Below are 25269 nucleotides of genomic sequence, written 5' to 3'. Positions count from 1 at the left end.
GTTACGATGACCCGGGCCAGCACCTCTTCTCGTGTCACGCTTGACTGCTTTTATAATCTGCTCCTTGCTTGTACCTGCGTATTGCTGTTCGCAGGCTGCCGGCACTCTGCCCTAGGGGTGTGATTTGAGCAAGTGGATGTGTGTGCTCAGGTGCACACGTGCGTGCACACGTGTGAACAGAAAGCTAAAAGTACCTGGTTTTATCAATTCACCAGCTGACTCTTGGATCATGGAAAAGGATGACTCTTCTTCTCTTAGTCACTGCTGAAGTGATGGGCCCAGGACCCTTAAAAAGAGGAATCTTTTCCCCTTCTGGACCTTTCTTGGAGGGAAACTCAGAGCCAGACAAAACACAATGAGTGTAATGAGTAGTGATGCTGATTGTGTTGTGCAAGTTAGAGATCACTGCACCCAGGTATAGCACCCAAAATCCCAGAGAACTTGCTTAAGCAGAGTCTGGCCCCTTGAGAGCAAACAGGATCACTGGTTGTTTAGCTCTAAGCTTTTTATTATTTTTTTTTTGCACTGTTTATTTACTCCTGAGCATAACATTTGTGTCGGCAGAATTGGAACAGGCTCATGGTTCCTACACTGACGGTGCCCGTCTGAGATTCTCTGAGGGGCTGGTGACAGCCACCAGCAGCAGAAAATTCTCAGGTCTGTTTCTGTTCCTCCCAATGGTATTGACTGAGACTGGTTTAACTGTCTCACTCTATGAAAAGGAACAGGACTCATGTTTGCGGCTCAGTGGTGGGAATGGAGTTACTAGAAAAGCTTCTTTTTGGAGATTCCTTCACTGGACACTTGCACACGCAAAAGACCAAAAAAAAAACCCCAAAACTCAAACAGGGAGAAGGTGTTGTAGGAAGAGGTACAGATGGTAGAGAATAGTCCTTCCTTTCCCAAATACACATCTGGTTTAGTTGGCTTGGATTTCATTTCAGAGGCCACACGTAACTGCTGCGTCTAAAACCGCATAGATCTTTAAAGGAAGAGAACTGCAGGAGAAGGCAGGAGGAAGGAGGTCAGCTTTTTATTAGTTTGGGATGGACTTCATGAGACATCGTCCATGGAGTGACTTGACAGATCATCTCTTAATCTCCATTCTTCTTGGTTATCCTTTGCAGTGGAATTGGGTGTAAGGAGTGATGAGAAACTTGACTTCTTTGAGGAGCCTGGTGTCACGTCCATAAACTGGTGCAGCTTGTCTCTCTCACCCTTACACACCTTTAGGCAAGAAGAGCACAGGTCTTTCTCTTGCACTAAGTGAAGCGTTTCTACACGTTTGATGGGGTCAGAATGGTCTTCTTGCTTTATTGATTCCGGGAAAGGGTTTCTTTCTACATTCATCTTCTTGAGCTTGGGGAGCCTTTTCACACTGTTTGGGATGGTGGTCAAGGAGTTGTCAAAGAGACCTATCTCTGTAAGTTCCTTCAGGGCCCCAAGACTGGTAGGAATACTGTCAAGACGGTTCAAGCCAAGGTTGAGAATATGCAGGTTCTTGAGAAGGTTCAGCCCTTCTGGCAGATTGCTGCTGGTCAGCTTGTTGTTGCATATATTCAGGTAGAAAAGGTTCTGAAGTTTCCCTATTGCCTCGGGCAGCTCCTCGAGCTGATTACTATGCAGGTCCAGCCAGCGCAGTTTCTGGAACTTCTCGATGCTACCTGGAATCTTTTTTAACATGTTTCTGCTCAAATCAAGTTCATCCACATCAGCCAGTTTCAGAATGCACTTGGGGAAGGTGGTGATACCCATTTTACTTAAGTCAAGACGGCGCCGTCCATCAAGAGTTATCCGGATGGAATTTTTGGCAATTTTCAAGGTGATCTTCTTCCCTTTTGGACCTTTTGCTTTCCCCTTGGCCATCTGTCCACTGAGAGCCGGACAGATACATCAGCCTCTTGATGAAGCCTGGGAACTTCAGTAAGGCCTTTGAAAGCAGTGGCTGTTACTTCCTAATTAAAAACAAAATAATCACTTAGTTATAAATTAACATGTGACCGCTGGACTCTTCAGAAGTCTTTTTTTTTTTTTTTTCAAGTTCAGGAGTTTTCAACTCTGGAGCTGCAACTCTGAAAGGTCTTCCTGAAAATATTTTTGAGTATGTGAAATTCTAATAATTTACAATATTATTTTAATGCATTGTAACACCTATATTGTATTATATTGCAAGTGGGAGAAATTTGCTGTCTCTCATCCCTTGGTACTAATTTGAGCTCAGCATGTAATGAAACTGAATGAAATGTGTTATTATCCATCAGCCATGTGAGGACCTAAGCAAAATGTATACTGGGTCTCAACCCAGTCGTTAGGGATTACACTAAAACAAGCTATCCAAAATTGTACTTATTCTACCAGACCAACAGGCTGCCTTCTTTCCAGGCCTGGCATCTCCTGACAGGTTGGTTAAACATCCTGTTTAATGGACCTGAGATTTTGGGCTCTGGACGCTATTGAAAGATTAAATATTTAAAGCAAAGGATTGAGTCTTGTTTAACCACTGCAGTGGGCTCCCAGATTTGCCAGGACTGCTCGCAGTTCACACATCACCTGCAGGGGGTCTGCAACAGGGGGTTTGTGTCTGTGCTGCTTAACGACAGGTTAAACCAGGCCTTGGTGTCTTCTGTGTTTTCACAGAATCACAGAATGATATGGGGTTGGAAGGGACCTCTGGAGATCATCCAGTCCAACCCCCTGCCAGAGAAGGGTCACCCACAGCAGGGTGCACAAGAACGTGTCCAGGCGGGTTTGGAATGTCTCCAGAGAAGGAGACTCCACCACCTCTCTGGGCATCCTCTTCCAGGGCTCTGCCACCCTCACAGGAAAGAAATTCCTCTTCATGTTTGGGGGAGCCCAGAACCCCTTTCAAAGACAGACTCTGGATACTCCAACCTTGTCTTTCCATCCATGCTGTGGGACGGATGGACTCCCACTGCAAAGGTACCCTGCCCTCCAAAAACACGTGTAAGTGTTCTGGTCAGGCTTTTGACTCATACTCAGCACGTGCTACGTGCTTTGATGGATCAAGGCCTGTATGACTTGTGTCTACTGGAGTCTCAGGTTTGTTGATCGATCTCTAATCAAAGGCCATCGAATACAGGTGCTAATTATGGCCAGTGACAAAGGAAATAGGTTGATTCCCTGGAAATGGATGGCAACGTCCCTCTCAGCAGAGCGCAGAGAGGAGCATGGGTTACAGCTGGCTCATCTCAGGATGCTCTGGCTGCTCTGGCATTTAATTGTGAAGAGTCAAATCGCGTCATCAAAGCGTTGATGAATGATGGTTTGGGACAAAATATGGATTTGTCTACAATACATTTCCCTATTAGAAAAGCTTCATTACAAACCCTTCAGGCTTTTTGGCTACTCATTAATCATGTGCAAATACATGAAGGGGAAGCTCAGGCTACAACTAAGGCTTTTCAGCTCCTTTTCAATTACATGCCATAGCCAAAAATAATGCAAAAGCAAGAGGGATCTCTGCCAGTCACCACCCACCCTCCTGGGAGCTCTGCAATGAGGCAGATGCTTCAGAAAATCCTGGAAGCAGTGCAGTGAGGTCAGCCTTGCCCAGAGGGTATGTTCCAAAATTGAATCTTTGTTATTATATATAAAAATATTCAAACACAGTTAAATCTTTCTGTGTCTGTCTCCCATGTTCCTGTCTCTGCCAGTAGTTGCAGGGCCATATTACCATTATATCTGAAGGCCTCTCACTCTTTGCTGTATTTAACCTTACAGTGTCCCAGGGTTAATATCGATGATGTAGACTGATAACTGAAGCAAAATACAGAAGAAAATTAAGCATTTTTTCCACCTTTGTTGATCTCAGCTTAAATAATTGGCCTAGGAGTGGTTAAGAATTTCTGGACATCAAAACAATAGAGGTTTTTTTAATCACAATTCACTCATTTTAAGGATTTGATGCAATATTCTTGTTGGCAATTCTCTGAAGATAAAGTTCAGCTGCATGGGAAATGCCAGAGCCCTGCTGCGGATTCAGGGCATCCGAAGTCCCTTACCGGTGCACAGAGGGTGGCAACCGTGCTTCAGAATTGGATACAAAGAGACTTGCTGCTTCCTGCAGTTGATGTGAACCTGGTGATTTTGGGGTCCAACTTCCTCTTTGTTTGAATTTTGTGTTGGATGAGTTGACCAAAACATTCAGTGCACGCGGAGTGAAGGCTTTCATCCAAGTATGCCTTTAAAAAAATATGAAAGGGAGCCTCAAGGAAAAATGCATACATTTTTTTCTAAATTTGAAATTATTATTTCTTTTAAAATGCTTTTAAAAATATCTTTAAAACTTGCAGAAAGAAAAAAATTTGCTTTGTTCCCAGGAGGCGTTTTTTTTTCCTATTACTTTTCATTTAAATTCCACGGGGGAAACATTGCTCCAAATCAGTTTCTTCTCTTAAAAATACCGGCTAGCCGAAAGTGGGACGTGTTCTGCAGCTGGCTGTTGGTACTGGTGTCCCTCGGTGCTGTGTGTGCCTGGGAGCACTAGAGGGAGCCTGGTGTAGAAGGTTGAGTGCTGGAGCCTTGTCAGGAGTAAGAGTAATTTAACCTTTTGGCTTTGGGTACTTTGCTGTCAGTAAACCTTGCCAACCTTTTATGAAGTTTGAAGCTGGACCTTTCAGATTTTTAAGAAGTCCAAACAGACAGATGAGGGTAATTTTCCTGAAGGCAGATCTCTGTGTGTGATGCACTGGATGATGCCCAGGCTTCAGGGAGGCTTAAACACCTCCTTTAGTCAGATTTTTTTAAATCCTACTGTGGGCCTCTAAGATGTGCTGATAAGGAAAACGTGAGGAAAACTCCCTGGGGAGTGCTCACACTTTTCAAGCGCTATTTCATTTGAGTTAAAAGTTGAAGCCATGTTTCAAACTTAGAAAAAGGTGATTTTCCTTCCAGTACCTAAAGGGGTACAGGAGAAATGGGGAGGGACTCTTTTTCAGGGAGTAGAGTGACAGGATAAAGGGTAACAGCTTTAAACTGAAAGAGGGGAGACTTAGATGAGTTGTAAGGGACAATGAGGCAAGGTGTGCAGAGGAGGTGGATGGTGGGGCTGGTTCAGGCCGAGGAAGCTGTAACGGCCAGAGAAGCTGTGGCTGCCCCATCCCTGGAGGTGTTCAAGGCCAGGCTGGATGGGGCTTTGAGCAACATGGTCTGGTGGGACGCGTCCCTGTCCATGGCAGGGGGTTGGAACTGGGTGGTCTTTAAGGTCCCTTCCAACTCGAACCATTCTATGATTTTCAATCCTGAAGATAGGGATTAGCGTTAGAGTTCTGCAGAAACACTGCAGCGCACTAGACAGCTTGAAGGGGATGAATAGCTCTCTTGTCTCTGCATGCTTGTAAACTAATTATCAGTGTTTCACAGGGCTGTAACTGGAGATAATGGAGCTTACTTAGCCACGTCTCATTTTCTTTAGCTCTGCATGAGAGGGCTCCAGTTCCGTAGCCACTGATATTAAAAATTCAGGAATCGCAGGAGCCCTCATCTCTGTAAATGTTAATTATTCCTGTTCGATCTCATGCTCGCAGTGCATCTCCTGGGGGATAGCAGAGGGAGAGGTACGTGTGTTGCCCTTCTACCTAAGAAATGGTGATGACAAGAGGGAACTCTCTTTACTCATTTTCTCTAAACCCTCACCCCACTGCCGGGTTCACTCTCTGAGTTGCTGGCAAGGCTTTGCCCAAGGCTGGGGCTCTGCGTTTTGATGTGATAAGGCCTTGCTAAAGAGCACCCTGACTAGAAAACTCTTTCCCTTTTTATTCACACTTGGTAAAATCTTTGTTCTGGATAGGTCTTTTGGAAGTCTGGGGCTAACTAACCGCCATCCTGGGCTGCATCAAAAGAAGTGTGGCCAGCAGGGCAAGGGAGGTGATTCTGCCCCTCTGCTCTGGTGACACCCCACCTGGAGAACTGTGTCCAGCTCTGGAGTCCTCAGCACAGGAAGGACATGGACCTGTTGGAATGGGTCCAGAGGAGGCCATGAAGATGATCCGAGGGCTGGAGCCCCTCTGCTGTGAGGAAAAGCTGAGAGAGTTGGGGGGGTTCAGCCCAGAGACGAGAAGGCTCCGGGGAGACCTTAGAGCCCCTTCCAGTCCCCAGAGGGACTACAGGAGAGATGGGGAAGGACTCTTGATCAGGGAGGGGAGCCATAGGACGAGGGGTAATGGTTTTAAACTGAAAGAGGGGAGATTTAGATTAGATCTTGGGAAGAAATTCTTTGCTGTGAGGGTGGTGAGACACTGGAACAGGTTGCCCAGAGAAGCTGTGGCTGCCCCATCCCTGGAGGAGTTCAAGGCCAGGCTGGATGGGGCTTTGAGCAACCTGGTCTGGTGGGAGGTGTCCCTGGTCATGACAGGATGTTGGAGCAAGATGATCTTTCAGGTCCCTTCCAACCCAAACCATTCTATGATTTCTCCTTATGTGCACTTTAGCACTTGCACAGGGCCCAGTCATGACTCATTGTAGTTTAAGCCTGTCCTAAGAAGAAGATCTGACCCTAGAATACAACTTTGAATCCTGATGATGCAGTCTCTTCTACCTGAACCTTTCTTCTTCCTTTCTCAGCATAGGGCTGGCAGGAGCAGAACAGACCTTCTGCCCTGTGACACTGCCTGGGTGTTTCAGGACCTCCTCCTGTGGTTCTGCCTGTTTTTCTCCTCCCATAGGTTGCTGCCTCCCACTTCACTGCACCTAAAGCTGCACAGAACCATCCTGATCCCACCTTGAACTGGTCTGTGAGAAAAGTTGCCTCTGTTTTTCCTCCTGGAAGTCAGCACATTGCGGAGCAGGTTTGCCAAGCCCGGCAGAGCCCCGCATGCCCTGCAGCTCTCTGGGGACAGGAAAGCAGTGAGGTGACACCTCATTCACCCATGGAATAGCTCTAGGGAAATACTTTCATATAAAGCTTAAAACCAGCATTCGTACAGTACAATGATTTTTGCACGAAGCCAAGCAGTTCCAGCCAGGGAATGTTTTTATTTCCCTGCTTAGGAGCCTGTTACCATTTCCTTGTTGTTGGATACAACCTGTTGTGGAAAAGAGATTAATTCCCTGACTGTCTTAAATGCAGTCTCTTGCTAACAGGCAGGTTTGGACTCCATCCAACCGGGAGCAAATAGACAAAGCGAGCTTTGCTTCCTTAATTTTCTTACTTTTCTAGATCGCTTCAGAGCAAGGTCACTTATAAAACCGAGGCCCACCAAGAATAAATAAAAATACTGTTTCCTCTTAACAATTCTGCCAGACTGCCCCCCTGCACAAGATCTTACCCAGCAGCTAGGGAGGCTTAGAAGGCGAGGTAGAGATGTCACAGTAGTGTGGGATGAATCTTCATGCTCTGTTACTGTGCAGTCGTCCTCTGTCTGCTCTTCTTTGACCAATTAATTAGTCTCTCAGTCTGGAAATAAACCTGTGAGTGTGGAGCACAGGACGCTTTCCTTTGGACGGTCCTGCGAATGCTGAATCATACTTCCTTGACGGAAAATGAAGAAACTTGTGTGTGTGAGGGGAGGAGGAAGAGGAGGAGTGGCAAAAAGGAGTTCCCCAGCTCCAGGGTCTCTCTATTCAAGTCTCCTTCCACAGACTGTGAAACTTTTGTTCCTAAGCAACAGCAACGCTGGGTCCTTGGAGATCATTAGAATAACGTCTGGTTCCAGCGTGGGAGCTCAAGCCGGAGGGGAAGGAACTGGAGGGCAGGCAGTGCCCGAAATGTTCAATTTCAAATTATGCAGAAAGAAAAAGCTTCTCGCCCTGGTTAGAAGCTGTTTGTCAGCTTCCCTTTGTAACATAGGAATTTTCTTCTTTGTAATGTGAATTTACTGGGATTTGTCTCTCTGACCGGGGCTACCAAGCTCAAGCTTTTAGTAACTGGTTGCAATAATTTCAAAATAGTATCTGGGGGAAAGCGATATGGAAGAGAAATAGCTGAGTGTTTCCTGGTAGGTGGTGGTCACAGGAGATGCAACATTGAGGTCCCTTTTTCTTGCTCATAATGGGTCTGGGATATTATTGGCGTAAAGAAGCTGATAATGTTGCTGTACTTGCCTGATTCCAGGGTTGGAGTTTGCGTTCTGCTCACCTCAGCAAATTAAATTTACCTGACGTTTTTCTTCTATGACCTGAAGTGTGCCTGGGTGCGGCATTTCCCCAGGGGAAGTGTTATCCCTTTGTCTGTGTGAATACAGACAGTGCAAACAGTGTTCTGTAAAAGTGGGAGATTCCTTTCTTCCTCTCCAGACCCTTCAAGACATCCTACTTTGAGGAACCCTACTTTAATGTTATACTTATTTATAAATTTTGTATTATACCTCTATTCTTTGAACACAGAGTAATACCCAGAAGGTGGTGCAATCAAACAAGGAGGACCCTATACCTTTATTCTAAAATAGCACTTTTCTGAGGTTTGAGAGAGACTTGACTGTTTCACAGGGAAAGCTGACATTCCTTTTAATAGTAGGACTTTGACTTAGGTTGTGGCTCACCAGGAAGCAGATTTCCCTCACAATATTTTTGGTAATTGCAACGATTTTTTTAAGAGAAGTGGTTTTTGGAGAGCCTCAGCACTGTTTAGTAGACTTGAGAAGTCAGGAGGATGGAAGACAAAAAGGAAAATGAAAGCAGCTTTTGTGAAGTCTAAGAACCCAATTAACTTTATTGGAATTTTAGTATTCATTTCAGTGGGGGCAAAAACTTACCCTTTGAGATTATCTCATCTGCAATGAATCTCCAAATGGGTTAAGGTCCACCTGTCTCTAGTAAATGGAAAGCACTGGCTATCACAAGAGTGAGATCATAGTCTGGTGTTAATGGAAGAGGGATTAATAAATCACTTGTGTATAGTGTAGTCAAAAGTGGATCATCGTTATCATCATGCTTAGATTCTGCCATGGCTACAGCCCTACAAATACCTTATAGATTTAGGTATAGAGGAATATGTAGATACTTCTCTTGACTTTACATAAGAAGTTTAGTTATTTACATTTATGAAACGCTTCTCTTGTTTCTTTTTCAAACCAGCCTTTGATTATTTATTTATTTTTAAATGCACTTACTGCGGTTGGATGGCTGCAGTTGATCTGCTTTGAGCTTTTTCTGTGCTGGCTGGAGAGGTGTTGTCTGGAGGATGCTGATTGATTACCGAGGAGAAGGAGGAATGAGCTTGAGCTGCCAGTAACACGATTTGTGTTCTAAGTCCTTATGAGCCAACAAGGGAGAATGTGGAATTCCAGATCTCTGGAGTCTCAGAGGGAGCATCCTGCCCAGTCCCCTGAGACCCAGAAGTATGGCTCTTACAGGCGAGTGCCTACATTTAGCCTTGCATATTTTCACGACATGGTGAACTCATCAACCTCTTTGAATTATATAGCGGCTTCCAACCAGATTTAACCAGAGAAATTATTGTTTTGACCCTTGTAGAGTCTTTATTCACTGTTTAGGGCTTGTGACAAGCACAGCAGGAGTTCCACTAGAGGGTCATGGCACCCACAAGTCAACATATATTATATATGTTTGCAAAACATCCACACAGATTGGCCCAGTGTAGTCCGGTGTATAGTAATCTGTTATGCTCTCACTTCAAAATGCTGGAGGGCTAATGGATTGAGCTGGTTTGTACATTGCATAACCCCCTGCTTTCAAACTCAGCCATAAATCCAAAATAAACCCAGGCAGTTTTAGTGAGTCTGCCCCTGTGGAAAGGGAAGAACCAAACCTGATCCCTCTGTGGCAAACACCCTAATCCAGCCACACTTCAGATAATGCCAGGAATCCTGGTCCTGTGCCATCCCTTTGAGATGCTCTCTCTGAGTTCCAAGTCTCCAACAGTCTCTCTGTTGGAGACTTTACAAAGGCCAGTGGGGCAGAGCTCTGTGAAATCCACATATAGTGCGAGAGGGCTGAGTTGTAACTGGTAAACCCCCATGATATGTATTTTTTACTTTAAAATTCCCATGTTCTTGAGCTATGTGTGGCTCAGGTGGTGCAAAACCACCATAACTATACTCTAGTCAATGGACTTCTGATTTATGAATTAGACCATCATATAATCTATTCTTTTCTATTGGACAAAGAGTGAAGATCCTATTTTCCTGTATCAGATACAAACTACACATTTTTGTTTTAACTGGTTTCTACAAATACAGCCTGTCATTGTTAGGTTTGATAAGCTTAGCAGGAGAACTAAACAAAGCGTAGGAGTTGTAGACCATAAGCTAGAATTAGTCCTGGGTTTCATGTTCATTCATGGAATAGGGTTATTACCTAGGTTATGGAAAATCCTTCCCTCAGATACACACTTTTCTCTGAAGAGAGTGCCTAAGCAAGGAATAAAATACTGTGAGGAAACCATAGTGTTTTTCCTTTATGTACATTATTAAGTGGTCCAGGAGTGAACAGGCAGTAAAATAATCATAGAATCAGAATGGTTTGGGTTGGAAGGGAGCTTAAAGATCATCCAGTCCCACCCCCTGCCCTGGGCAGGGACACCTCCCACCAGACCAGGTTGCTCAAAGCCCCATCCAGCCTGGCCTTGAACCCCTCCAGGGATGGGGCAGCCACAGCTTCTCTGGGCAGCCAGAGTTTCACCACCTTCACAGGAAAGAATTTCTTCCTTGTATCTAATGATTCATAATAATGAGAGGCAGTTTACAAAATTTACTACTGCTAATTCAATAAAATTGTAATGATCATAGACCATTCCAGTATTTCATTTAGTTCTTTGAGGCTGCTTTAAGCCCAGTTTTGAGGCTTTCTAGCGTGACCCAATACAGAGCACAAGAGAGCAAAATAACAGCTAGTTGTTCCTGTAGCAGTTTTATAATCTGTGGCTGAACTGATGCCCTTACGCTTCAGGAAGTCAGTAATCCTGTCTCTGAGTTTAGGATTAAAGTTGTACACTCAAGGGGAACCGCATCTCCTACCACCAGTTGTATCGTATCACGTCAGTGACCCTGTTTACTTTGGCAGATCAAAAGCGTCTTTAATCCAGAAGCTGTCACTTGTCTCAGTTCGGTCTCTAGAGATTGACGAGAGCAAGTCCATGGCCCTCAGACAGTGACACCTTCTAGCTCAGTGTAGTTGAAAGGTTACTTTTATTTGCCCAGAACATTTGACCCTTCCACATTTTCAGGTCCATCTGCCTCTGCCTCAGGGGCATCATCTTTGCTTGTGAACCAGCTTCTGAATTCCTGCCGTTGACCGTGTGGCATCACCACCACAGTTTGCAGCGATATCTTAAGGCAAACAGAATCCATCCTTAGCACCACCCCCCTATTTCCTTCTGGTTTCTTTATTAAATATCATAGCTTAAGCGGCACTTCATTCAGGAGCAAACTGGCAAGTAGCTCAGGGAGGGTCAGCGTGTCTCAGGGAGAGTGACCGACAGCGATAAATTCATCTGGATGGACCTTGGCCACCCCTGTTCATTAGGCAAAGTGTTCTTTCCTAACAAAAGCAGTAATGAAATGTGTATTTTGCAGCACTAACCTAACCAGTGATGCTCTGATTTTAGAATTATTTGGTCAATGATGAAACCTCAACATTCTTCTAGGCCTGGTGTTCTCTCTCATTTCTGTGGGATGAGAGCAGGGGGCACAGTGAGCACAGACGTTAATATACTGACTTTCTCTTATTTTTATGAAGGAGGCTATTTCAATTGTATGTTTATTCCCTGCAGGAAGCACCCAGGAGGGGAGAAGACAATGCTCCAGAAGTGGCAGGTAAGCTAAGTCTTGGCTGCATGTGGTTAAGCAAAGAATTCCCGCACCTGTCCGTGTACAGATACGTGCGTGTGTACGTATGTACTTCAGGGCCTAAGCTGTTCTCTCGCTGCTGGAGGTGAGTTTATTGGCAAGAGGAGCAGAGTATTTACGGCTGGTTATTGCAGAGGATTTGCTTCTCCTGCTGTGAACCATATGGTGCTACTGTCTGGCAGATTAAGTGTGATTTTATGCACATTTTTAAACCGAGACCAGGGAGAGCCACCTAGTTTTGAATGACTGTTCACACATCGTCCCTGCATCTAAATCAGTGCACCTCTCATTTTCCCAGATGTTTTTCTGAGCTGAGAGATGCATTTACTTTCCTGTACCCCCGAACTTGGTGACCCAAGACACATTGAAGAAATCTATACCTTCTTGTTTATATGTAGCACTTGGTGCAACCTTTTCTGTACAGGCAGTTGTTCAGGATTTTCCAATATGCACTTTACATGCATTTGGCTCACTTTTAAATTGGGGAAAAGTTCCCTGTTATGCCAATACAGCATAAAAGCACTGGGTGACTATAGACAAATGCAAAGGGCCTGTCTGAAGAAGAGCCAGAATGAAGATTCGGATTCTGAATGGATTGTTATATGCGAGATATTGTGCTGACCTGAACAGCAATGGGTGACTGACTACACTATTTATAATTCTTCCTTGTGGACGTAGGAACCACAGGGCTCTGAGGGTGCCTTTGGGGCATCTGGTTTTCAGGGGTGAAGTCAGGAAACTTTATTGCTTGTTTCTTTTCCCTGACAGAAGAGGGAGATCAGCAACTTTGATTACCTCATGTACCTCAACACGTTGGCTGGCCGCAGCTACAACGATTACATGCAGTATCCTGTGTTCCCATGGGTCCTCGCTGACTATCGCTCCGAGGTCAGTGCTTGCTGCAGAATTCTGTGCTTTCTGTGATAGCAACCATGTGAAGGTTTGTTGTTTAATGCCATTGAAGCAGAGGGGTCTAGACCAAGGGTTCAAAGTTTGAGATGGGCTTCTGTGGCCCCTGACAAGGAGGTTTGGACAGAAAAGCCTCAAAAGCCGTTTGCAACCTGCCAGGCCCTTTGTTTGTGAAGCTCCTTGTACATATTGTCCTTGCAGTGGCATGTGCTGCCACTCTCTTTCCAAGTCCCATCCTGGTTTTGGAGATGGGTGTTTTAGTACCAAGTCTGTGGCCTTCTTGTGCGGGTGAAACTCCCAACCCAGCCTTGCTGCTACCCAGTGTCACTGAGCTGTCATCACTGATGCGTGATGTCTAAGATTCAGGGATCTAAAAATCCACCTCTTTGCTGGTTTTGCTTTTCAGACTCTAAACCTTTCTAATCCCCATACGTTTCGGGACCTGTCAAAGCCCATGGGAGCCCAAACTGTGGAGAGAAAACACAAGTTCATCCAGCGCTACAATGAGGTGGAGAAGAGTGAGGGTGAGTGTTTAGGAGAGTAACAGACAGCAGAGGCTTGAGTCCCCTGGGGAATCCCTTGGAAAAGGTCACCCAAAACCTTTCCAGAGCTGTGGCCAAGGGAACCACCATGCCAAGAAGATCCTCTCACTTCTGGGTGGATACAAACTGGTTGAGGATTCAAAGAGAAGTGACTCCTGCAAGCGCTGCCTTACGTGCCTTGTACTGCAGCATTCTGCCCCCTTCCCTTGGGCAGGAAGAGATGCTACAGAAAAACCCAGTGTTCCCTAGAAAAGCCTGCTTTCTTAGCAAAGATGCACTCACAAATCTTGTCTTTTAGCTACATTGCATGTAGAAAACTGCTGCACACAGCTTAGCTATCACCTACTGTAAGAAAAGGCAACAGAACATTGAGGCTGTTGACCTCCGGAGATCAAGACCTTTTTTTGGTACTAACGGAGAAGGGGGTGGTCTGGAAAGTTAAAGGCTTTATTCTTTAAAAAATGAAATGTGAAAGGCAAAGAACAGAACGTACAGAGATGGCAGTGACTGTGCGCATTCAATGCAAGCACGCAAAGTGTGCTTTTGCTCACAGATCCTTGAAGACATCTGCTTTAAAGACCTGCTCCCTATTTAGTTGTGCTGTAGTAACTGGATGCCATAGTGTCCAGTTTGAAATGGTGATATTTTGCACTGAAATCTGATTTGTGTCCAATTTCCAGGAGACCTCTCAGCGCAGTGCCATTACTGTACTCACTATTCGTCAGCAATTATAGTGGCATCTTACCTGGTCCGAATGGAGCCATTCACCCAGACCTTCTGTTCTCTGCAGGTAAGGGGGCAAGAAGATAGCTTCCCTCCTACACCTCATCTTGAGCCATGTAGCACATTACAGTGGCTGTGCAATGAAGGAGGATTAATTCTTTTGATATTTTCCGTATACTCTGTGTGGACTCTGGGCTTACCAAAGGCTCTCTGCTGTGTCTGAATTTGGGGGCACCGAATTTCCCGACAGCCCTCTTCAGCAGGCTGCTGGTGATGCACAAGCACAGACACTTGGGCTGCAGCAGACAGTTGCTACCCTCGTTTCTGTAATACATGTTGTGTTGTAGCAGGGTCTACCAGGAGGACAGGTCCTCAAAAGTGTATTTTTTAAGGAGTGTCTTGCATCTGCCTGTCCTCATGGAGCGATGTGAGGGACACAGCCAGGCCAGAATATCCCACACTCGAAGACCATTGCACGTATGCTGAGGGTTGGCCACGCATCCTGCAGCTTTCCAAGTTCTTTGCTGTTGTGCTGCTCTTTTTAATTTTTCTTTTTCCTTTTTTCTTAATGAACTAATACAAACAAAGCACTGCGCTAATTAAGTAATGAGCCCTATGATATTGGCTGTTACCAGCAGTAGCTAATGGGTTAGTGAACCACCTGAGGCAATGGTTGCCATTGCACTCTGTGAGCCATATGGTAGCTGCAGTCATGAATGGCTGTGGAGCAGTTATTTCTTGTTGTAAACAGCAAAGGCTGCTGTATCTCCCTGGCACGCTTTTCATGCATAACAAGTTCCCAGTCTGAGGAGCTGCTTTGTGGCTGTGTTTTATGTGTGATAAGCAGGTAACCAGCGTTTTTGTGGGGATAGTTCTTTTCAAAGGATTCTGAGCTCTGAAGAACTCAAAATTTTGTCTGGATGGGGACCCACTGAAACTGTTGAACTTCTTCCATTCTCATTCCTTTGCTTTTATGTTGCTGCATGTTCAGCTGAGCTCATCACTATCATGTCCCCCAGGTGACTGGTCCCACAGTGGCTTAGCAATTGCTATCTGTGAGATGCAGTCAGGCAAAGAGCAGACCTGAGAACTGGATGAACAAGTCAAGAGCAGACTGGAAAAGGAGTATTCCCAAACTCAAGGCCTTAGAAGGGTGCTGAGCTGGGAGCTTTGAAAGCTTCTCAGCATCATAAAAAGTGGAAAAGTTATACAAACTGCCAGTCTTAATGCACATGATAAGGAGATGCAACAATTTGGGTGCACCCCTTGTGAAAACTTCCTGTTGACCTACCATCCTGTTTCTCAAGTGAAACAATTGATTTGCTCTTGGCCACAGAAGAAGGCAGTGAAAAAGCATCTCCTGTAGTAAGGGAACGGTACAGCTGTTTACAAAACCTTATTATTTCATTTTTTTTTTTTTTTTAAGTGTCTTGAGATCTGACTCTGGAAAAAAGGGTATGTGCTTTGCATATTGTACTGGAATGGATGAAATACTGGCTCATCACACAAGTATTGGATGGTGCCTTCCACTTCACCTTAGTCATGTATCTCCTAGAATTGCTTTCAGGAATTGGTCTCAGCACCACAGAAAAGTAGCAAAAGTTTCTGTGCTGAGTGTCTTCATTGGAAAGGCATTCTAGGACCCCATGCCCTCAGTAATTAGTGACACTTGCTTTTGATTCAACTCAGATTTTATTGCCTTTCATTCTTATCCCCCTGTTGCATCTCGGCTCTCAGGCTGATCTTCTTTCCTGGCGTTCACTTCTCAAAGGTACCTACAGAGAATAGGGCTCTTACTCTTCATTGTGTCACTGACTCTTGAGCAGTCATTTAACCACTGTCTGTAATTACAGTAATTACTTCTCAGCATCTCTGGGCACATGGGAAGTCTTTGTACCTTTGTGAGCGTCTCACAGAAACACTTTGAGGTCTTCGGGTTTAAGGTGCTGCCGAAGATCAGTGGTGCTTAATTTTATAAACATGGGAAGCTCTAACTTCTCTCTAGAGATCACTTTGATTAGTTGCTTTGTATATACCCCGCTGAACTGTAGCTTTAAAAAGCTTGTTTTTCCAGTATTCCTGCTGGTAGTGTAAGGCCTCTCCTGAGAGGAAAGAAACCAGAGACTCGCTGTATCCAGCTGTAGAAAAGCCATAAGAGTTTGTCAACTCTAAAGGCATAAAGCAATTCTTGGTTCTCTTTTTCCCTTTCAGTGCAGTTTTTTGCATTCATAGAGAGAGAAAACTCATTAATTCTGATATAAATATATGCAAATAAATTTATTAATATAGGAAATGGGAAAATCAGTTATTGCTTCCTTTATAAATAATACAGGCTTAAGTTTTAAAGATATTACTTTTCCCTAAAATGAATTAGACAGCCAGGGAAAAAATCACATTTTTTCGTGGTGGTAATATCTTTAACCAGATTTGTCGCGCTAACAGCATTTCCTATGTATATATTATTTTTATTTAATACAGGTAATCTTTTTATTACAAATCATATTGTTTCTCAGGAGATTACCATCAGCTCTCATAAAAGCTGCAAAAAAGATGAAAAAGCATCAATCACCACCAGACACAGCGCACTGTGTGCAGATTAAATATACAAAGCCCTTTAATATGCTTCAATGAGATACTTGTTAGCTGTTGATTTATTTATAGTCCTCCTTCTACTCTGTTTTAATTTCAATTTGAATTTGACTCCAAGGGTCCCTGCCTAATAATGATCAAGAACAAGATGACCTTGTGCATCAGATTAACTCCAGCTTGGCTCACTCATGTGATTAGCCACTTTTTCACTCAGTCCCTTGAGTGGGTGTGGGAAAGGCTTCACAATTGTCGGTGGTGTAAGGAAGAAGGACATAAAATTCAAGGAAGTAAAGCAGAACTATGCTGGACCAAAAGCCTGGTCAGAATTCACCAGTGCTGGGGTCTTTCCGTCTGGGATATGTGTTGGCTTTTAGTGGGAGTCTATTTCAAAAGACAAGCAAGGAGATGTGGCTTCAGAACTTAAGGTTATCCATGAGGGTAGTTTCTCCCAAACAAAAGATACGGCAAAAGTTATTTCTTGACTTTCAGTTCCCAGACTTGGCAGTGTTTGTAGATCCAAAGGAGTTGCATTATAGATGTGTAATGGGGCGGTCAAATGGGCAGGGGTTCTTACCATCAGAAACCAATGTGGGAATGGCTGCTCAGGGTTCACCTGGTCCGTGGGAGTGGGATCCCCTCCTTCCAGCATGAAGATGCTTAGTTGTTATTTTCCTATTTAATAGATTGCAGTTCAGAGCTTCAGCTGTTATTGTGCAGAAGGGCAGCATCCTTCTCCTCTGGCACATGCAACACTCTGCAGGCAGGGAGAAAACTAACACAAAGCTATCAAGTTTTCCCAAGAGGTCAGCCATAGACAGAACCTGACTGCACCTCATATTCATTAACATGTTAATTAACTCTTTCACCACCTCTGGGTTTTACTGCCTTCATTCTGCAGTCCCACTGGCTTGTTCTTTTTTTCCTCATGAAACAGCTTTGATGACTGAAGGGTTGAGGATGAGCAGTCATTTATACATTTTCACTGCACTGCAGAACTATTTGTTCTATCTCTGACGATCTCTCTTGAGCCCTGGCAGTGGGATGGAGTGTTACGTCCCATGACATGTAATCCAAATTAATTAACCCCACTGAGAAATACCTCTATTAGTCTGGGAGCGTGCTGCAGCTGGGCAGCCATTCTGCTGCCAGTACCTGAGCCAGGTATTGAGAAACAATTTGGTTCTGTCACTTTATACAGTTAAAAAGTCAGCTTTCTTCTGAAACAGCTTATTTGTTCTGACAAGCTCATTCAGATGGTCTCCAAAAACACATTGTCTGTTTGGTTATTTCCATTATTGTAGAAACTTCGCTAAAATGAATCCTTTCATACTCGATGTAGGGATCCCTATGTAAAGGTGAACGTGGATTTTCACAAATGCCTACAGTATCTGAAACCCCATTAGAAATTCCTGCAGGAAATAGAGTTTCAATGTAAGTTCGATGCTCTTCATATGCTGAGTGATTTTATTATTTTTTTTTCCTTTTTCTTTCTATTTGAGGTCTTAGTTCAGAATGATGTCCTGGGCTAATAAGGCTGCTTTCATCTAGTGTTTGACTCTCATTAAACTAAACATATGCAAATGCTCTCAGGATGTGAGGCAGTTTGTTTCTCCTTCCATACTCACCATTTCAGCTTGGGACCCAGACACTCTTCCTTTCTTCCCCTCTCGATGCTGTCACACTGCAGTCTTTTCGTCTGTCTCCCTTTCACAGGGCGGGAGTTTCGATGTTGCAGACAGGATGTTTCACAGCGTCAAGAGCACGTGGGAATCGGCCTCAAGGGACAACATGAGTGACGTCAGGGAACTCATCCCTGAATTCTTCTACTTGCCGGAGTTCCTAACCAATGCCAATCACTTTGAACTGGGTAAGTTCTCGAAGGGGCTTCAGCGCTACCAGCTTCTGCTCCCCAGCATCCTGCCAAGGGAAGAGATCCAGATCACGTCTTGAGAGTTGGTCCCTGGACTATGTGGACTGATGAGGCTCTCATCACTAGAGAAATCAATTTTTATTAAAATCAGGCTACAAGAGTACAAACTTCTGATATAGGATGATATTATAAGAACCATGTTTCTAACTTGGAAGGGATTATAGTTCCTATTAGTTACTGTGCTAGGAAATTACGTGTTTTGTCAGACAAAAGTGAATTTTGATATAGGCAATCGAGTCGGCTGCTTTTGAAACTTTGGTCTGTATCATTCTGGGTATGTGGCTATGAACAATATATTCATTTGACTTTGGAGACAGAGCATGATGTTGGTGAAAGGTGGTGTGTTTTTTTTTTAAATCTCATGTCTCTGGTGATTGAAGTTGCCAAATGTCCTCGCTATTATCTTGAAAGGTTCTGCGCAAGTCACATGAACTTGATATATCATCCCTGGCCTCAGGCAGCATCACAATCCCTTCTGAATATACGCTGTCTCTAGACCTTTTTGCACCAGTGATGGAGGCTCAGAGAGAATCCAGAAAGAATAATATTCAGAAATAGGCACGGCAGTCCTGATTCACTTCACTTTACAGGAAATTCACAGTATTCGCAATACAAAGCTGCTTTTTGAAGTGGACATGGGTTGGTTAACAATCAAGGCAGAGCAGAAATACCTTAAGAATCATCCTAAACTTGTGACAGCAAAGGCCACTTAACTCATGGTGTTGAGGTCTAGTTATAATGGTATCTAAGATCTCAGTGAAATGGGACATGTTAAGAAAAGGGCAGAATGGGAAAAAGATGTTTGAAGATTTTTAAAAGATAAGAAAGAATTGGGGTAGTTTAATCTTGAGAGGAGGCCAAGAAACAAAGCCTGGCTGAAATCAAGATCCAGAGACTGACCTGAGTGGAATCAAGTGGAGGGGCCTAAAAAAGACACCAGAATCCTGCCAGTTGAGAGCAAATATACAGGAAGATTTTACAACAGGCAAATCCAAGAGCCGGAATCTGTTCACTGTAAGGAAACCTGCAGTCCCGGACCTGAGCTTTAACTTAAGAGTTGAATTCACCCAGTCGCGCAACACTGTGCTCTGATTTAAGACTCTTCTGAAAGGAATCAGGTTGCAAAGGAGAACAAAACCCCTCCCAGTGGCTAATTTAGTAGGAATATCTGGGAGTTAGGCCCATGGGATTATGTATAAAAAGAAAGTTGTGCCGGCAGCTTTGTCTTGACTGAGTTTGCAGTCTGTGCTAAAATGCTTTATGCTGAGGACATGCATATTTTTACTGTATTAGCGACAGTTACTGGAACATCATCTTCTTGGTGCTTTATTACTAGATCAGAAATCCCAGGAGAAACTGGTTCTGCAGCGTTCTATGGCACTATATTTGATGTAGAACCTGAAACTGCATGTGTGGAAATCACCTCAATTTCCTTTTATTTCAGTGTTTTAGAAAAGTTGACCCTATTTGCAACGTGTGTGATTCTTGTTTCCAATTCTCCCTGTGTAATTCCCACAGGCTGCATGCAGGACGGGACAGTGCTGGGAGACGTGCAGCTTCCTCCATGGGCAGACGGGGACCCCCATAAATTCATTCTCCTGCACAGACAGGTCAGTGAATATCCAGATTTGTGACAAAATGCTGAACTGGGTCCCACTGAAAATGGAACTCTGAAGGCTAGAATCACAAAACAAAATGTTAGATCCAAACGCATCCTGCCTTTGCGGAGTTCATGCTGGGTTCTGAACTTTGCGTATTTTCTTGTATGCTTAAAAACTCACCCTGAATCAAGGCCAGTTTTCCAAACCAGGTGAGGTTTGTATCTAGGGCTGTGGCCTTGGGCCTATCTCAGCCCGTGAGTGTATGTGAACATGACAGAACGCATGCACATGGCATTTATACTGGTGCAGTTCCCTGTTGTTGCCAACCAGCCGTGTATTTGTTTAAACCATCTACCTCCATCTCTGAGTCATGCCAGGACTGCAATTATTTTTTTATTTTTTGGGGGGGGAGAACCTAATGCGATTTCCTGCTTTTAATGGAGTCAGCCTTGGCAATTTGAAAGCAAATAGCTTTAAGGGCCTGAGACTTATTAGTGCTATCTATTAATAGGTAGGAAGTCTTACTTCTGTCTGATGTCACCTGCTACGTAGTGGTGAGTGAAAAGGCAATTCTGTGTGAAGGTTGTTGCATTGAACAGAGAATTTGCAGCAGAATATCTTGGTGCAGGTCTCTCTTCTTAGAGGTAAAAAGGGAATGGGCTGTACTTAGTGCCCCTGCATTATCCCATCAGATTTCCTCCAGCAAAAGGAATTAATCTGTATTTGTGAGTGTGTGCAGATTGTTGCTGTGTACAAGAAATGTGATGATTATATGTGTTAGCATTAGTGGGACTAAAATAGCCCATGATTTTCAGGGCTTTTCATCAACCTGGTTTGTCATGCGTAGCTTCAGTTTCTGTCTCAGTGGGTTCTTCTCACTTCTCCTGTGCTGTGCAGGTTCAGCTTTCACTCAATATAATCTCTTTATAGGTGATTGCGTCCAAACCTGTGGCTACAGCTGTCTTTTCTATTTTGCTATGTCCAAATAAGCTTTTCCTCAGTTGACCTCTCCAAATGCCGGTTCCTAAATCCTGTCTCTGACCTCCTCACTGATTGCCGTAACTTTTTGTTCCTGTTTTGAACAAAACCAGAATCATGCTCTTGTCTTGTAAATATTCTTTTCTCCACTGTTCACTTAACCATTGAGCGCCACCACAATGCTCCCATTAAGTTACTATGACGTCCTTTGCTCTGCATTTCTGTGCTGCATTCAGAGTCCTTACTTTTTATGATTATCCATACTATTAAATAATTTACCTGCTTTTCTTGGGCATTCTCTTCAGTCTCATCTCATTCTTTCTGATGTCCAGGTACCTTGGTCCAAGTCAGTGCAGAGACAACTGGAAGGGGTTTGTTTGGAGTGTAAAGCATTGAGCTGTGCTCCTTACTGCTTGTGTAATGGTGAGCACTCTGAAGACACTTAGATATGATGGGGAACATCTCCTTTTGCCTTGTCCTTTGGAGCAAGGCTGCAGTTTGGAAATGAATCTATCAGCCATCCCGGTATAGAATGAGTTTGCTGTCATTGCAGAGTGATCTCAGATTGTGTGAAGCAGATCTGGTTTGGATGAAATGAAACCAAAAGCTGCACTTGGGTTGTGGACTCCAGAGGCTGGTGGCATTTAGCCTGTGGGAGCAGACTGGATCTAGTTTGGAGTAAGGCCCCCACAGTGCACATAGTGCGGATACGGGGCCCTCTTTGCCATCTGTTCTCTTCCACAGATCTGCTTCCACTAAGCTGTACTGTTTGATAACATTGGCACAGCCGAGAAAGCCACACAACTTTTACAAATTAATTCAAATCTCAAATAGGAGCAGTTTAGCAAATGAAAGAGCACGTTTATAGATTTGTGTTCTTAATGATTTGCCGGACCCGATCAGACCTTGCATACAGTCAGTCCAATATTCTCTCTCCAGCCATAGCTAGTACTAGATGTTACACAGGAGAGTGCAAGAAATCTTGCTGTGGAAAGAAAGTTGATTAGCCTGACTGGAAAAGTTCCTTAACCCTGAAGTGAAGACTTTGAGATCTTGAATTCTGAAATGTGAGGGTTTCTGTCTTCTCTGAAATCATCCACAAGACTTGGATGTGCTTGTTACTGGCATCGTGGTCATTTTTAGGAGGCTTCACAGTGAGTTTGGTGCATTAAACAGAACCAGGTCAACACTATTCTGAGGTTTGGCTATTGCTTTAATGAATATGAAAGCAAAGAATTGTTCTTCACATAGAACTCTGAGTAGCTCCCTGTTTCATGTTTAATAAGTTAGGAATCCAGTCTGCTAAAGAAATTTATTTACTTCCTCCTTAGACCACAATAGCTGAGCTTGTCATAGTGCTCAGGGAAATGCTGGGAGGCTGCATGGCTGCAGCTCTGCTGGTTGCTTTGTTTCGCTCTAGAGGTGATACCAGGCAAAATTTACAGTTTGTAATTCATGGACTAACTGCTTTTATTAATGAGGATGAGTTCTGAGTCTGTTTGAAGTGTTCTCCCTTTGTTTGCTGGGGACAGATTGTATGGGGCGCTTGTTCTCTGAGCTGCCCTGTGATCGTTACAGCTGTGGGCAGGGTCATTTAAACCAGCTGCACTGGGCTAAGTGTCTGCTCTGTGAAATGAGCCATTCTTCAGGATCCCATTAGCTTGTTTATCTCTGCTGTGCTCCGGGTGGGATGGTCTGCTTGGGAGACCTTTAACTGGGCATCAGGGAGTATTGCACCGGCAAATGATTTGGAGATAGGAAAGTATTTTTAGTAATGCTTATCACTGCTGCTTGAATCACTGGGCAAGGCCATTTGGGAATGCACAGAAATTTGGTGAGGCAGGTGGTGGCAGGGGCAGTAGCATTAATGAAGCCTTATGGGCAAGGCTGGCTAAGCTGGAGGTGGGCAAAGGTTCAACCCAAATTTGTGGCCACTGCTTATGAACTTGCTGTCTGGGTCTTCCAAGCACAAGTCTTCTGCTGTGATTGCATTGAGCTTTCTAGGGAGCCTCTGTTGGGGTGGATGTATTGCCTTGTAGCATCTCTCCAAGTCTTCTCCAGTAGTGATCGTTTCTTCTGGTCCCATTAACCCACAGAGCGGTCACTATGGGTGGCAAGTCTAATCAAAGTTAACAATTTCTTATTTGGGGGGGAAAAAGTTCAGGCCCCGAGTTTTTCCAGCATGAGGAAATCTGGTGCTGGGACTGCCCCTGGTTAAGCCCTATGACGGTAGCAAAATGTTTATTGATCAGACTCAAGCAGTCTTGAAGCTTCTGTCATGCAGCTTCCCCACTGCACCCCAACCCTGCTATTGCACAACCCCCTTCCTCTCTTGGCTTGGGAAGACATTTCTCTACAAGCTGTGTGTTCTCTTTGCTGGTTCATGGCGTGCAGCCTCTCCTGATGTATCCTTGAGACCCAATTTAAAGCCAGTCATCTCCCTTTCCAACCTATGTTTATGTATCTTTTCATGTTCATAAGTAAGGCGTATTTTACAAACAAAACCATCTTGTGTCAGTAACAGTGTTGGTGAACACATGATAGCACAGGCTTTAAGTTGTGCTGGAAACTGGGGGATGTGCCAAGATCTGTGAAGTGCTTGCACTTTTCTTAGTGGAACCTGCTTGTGTTGTCTTTTCTTTGAGGACATTCCTCCTAGATCAAGCACTCTGCCCTTCCTCTTCCTGGGGGGAGCCACCCTTCATCTCTGGTCACGTTTTGTTCCTCACTGGAGGAACTGAAAATGTGACGATTCACTTGCAAACAACTTAAGACTCCAGTAGGGATCGGAAAGTGGTAATGGATTTGTAATATGGATACACTCTACTGAATTTATTTTCTTTTGGTTTCAGGCACTGGAGAGTGACTATGTCAGTGCACACCTCCATCACTGGATAGATCTGATTTTTGGCCACAAGCAACATGGCTCAGCTGCGGTGGAGGCAGTTAACACCTACCACCCTTACTTTTACGGAGACAAGATGGACCTCAACAGCATTAAAGATCCTCTTATTAAGAGCACCATCCTGGGTTTTATCAGCAACTTTGGGCAGATACCAAAGCAGGTACCAGTTTACAATGAAAGGGGAGAGCATGATTTATTTTGATCTTGTATTTCAACTGGAAAGCAAGAATAGAAACTTAAATCAGAGTCATTTTCTGATGTCAATCTGCTGAAACATGGGCTCACCACTGCTCTGGGAATGAGTACAGTCAAATAAAGGCAGCTCAAAGCCTCACCTATACTTTTCTCTCTTCTCCTGAACCACTGGGATTAGCTTCCTATCTCTGTGAGGAAAGAATGTAGTCTGATGAAAATGTAATAAGGGTAAGATTTTATTTTAACGAAGACATTCATGTAGGACAGTCCTAGAGTCTATGATTAAGAATTTAAACAGATGTCTCTCCTGCCTGATCTGGCGAAGAGAGATTAATTTTTCAATGCCATTTCTTTGTTCTAGCTCTTCACAAAACCACATCCATCCAGGAATGCCCAAGGGAAAAGCTCATCAGGAAGAGAGACTCTTCTGTCCCTTCACTCAAGTGGAATTCTTCCTCCTTTTCTGAGTAGCCTGCAAAATCTGAAGCCCTCACCAGTTACAATAAAAGGTGCTGCAGGGGCTGTGCGCCATTTTCTGAGCCAATAAGTGCAGAATTCTTGGATGGGGTGAATCTGGATGTTCAAGAGCACAAAAGCAGTGCTTTGCATGAGTTGGTACATTCAAGATGCCTTCTGCCAATTGTTATTTGTGTATGTGTGCTTTGTGAGGGATCATTGAAAGCACTCAAATACTCAGAAGAAATCTTTAAATTTCTGTTGTAGAGTTCAAAACAAATTATTTTTTTGTAAGAAACAAATCTTTTCTCTCTTCTACATTCTGAATATGTTAAACTGAAACATAAAGCTCACTGTTTTCTATTCTCATTCTCTCTTTTGATGTTCAACATCAAAGTCAATACTGTCTTTCTCCACTTCTCTATCTTAAAATCTTTTCTTTTTCTTAATCTTTTTCTTAGTCTGCTGCTTTTACCATGAAGAAGCCTGGAAAATTTCAGTGTGTCTACTTTCTCATCCCACAGTGGTGCTCTTTGCATCACACACATCTGTGGGGACAGTGGGCTCCCGTAGCTGTGCTATAGAGGCTGTTGGTGACATACCCAGCATCCTCTGTAGTTCATGGCATAAGACAACCTGCCAATGAAACAGAGCTTAATGACACTGCTGTGAAACC

The 25269-nt window shown here is 44.0% G+C and overlaps 2 protein-coding genes across 2 annotated transcripts in view; one reads left to right on the top strand and one right to left on the bottom strand.

Annotated features, from left to right (window-relative positions):
- WDFY4 (WDFY family member 4) overlaps positions 1-25269 on the top strand; it is a 120036-nt gene that overhangs the window by 82280 nt on the left and 12487 nt on the right. Inside the window, exons 48-55 of the mRNA XM_074154726.1 lie at positions 11690-11732; positions 12534-12653; positions 13081-13198; positions 13897-14006; positions 18242-18395; positions 19977-20068; positions 23890-24102; positions 24499-24646. Of these exons, the coding sequence (XP_074010827.1) occupies positions 11690-11732; positions 12534-12653; positions 13081-13198; positions 13897-14006; positions 18242-18395; positions 19977-20068; positions 23890-24102; positions 24499-24646 (998 nt within the window). The remainder of the gene's footprint in view (positions 1-11689; positions 11733-12533; positions 12654-13080; positions 13199-13896; positions 14007-18241; positions 18396-19976; positions 20069-23889; positions 24103-24498; positions 24647-25269) is intronic.
- LRRC18 (leucine rich repeat containing 18) lies at positions 1054-1866 on the bottom strand. The gene has a single exon (XM_074154431.1). The coding sequence runs from the start codon at positions 1864-1866 to the stop codon at positions 1054-1056; it is 813 nt and encodes a 270-aa protein (XP_074010532.1).

The sequence above is a fragment of the Numenius arquata genome, chromosome 10, assembly GCF_964106895.1.
Source record: "Numenius arquata chromosome 10, bNumArq3.hap1.1, whole genome shotgun sequence".
NCBI classification, from domain to species: domain Eukaryota; kingdom Metazoa; phylum Chordata; class Aves; order Charadriiformes; family Scolopacidae; genus Numenius; species Numenius arquata.
Note: the sequence above shows the minus strand (reverse complement) of the source record. Positions and strands in the feature narration are given on the sequence as shown.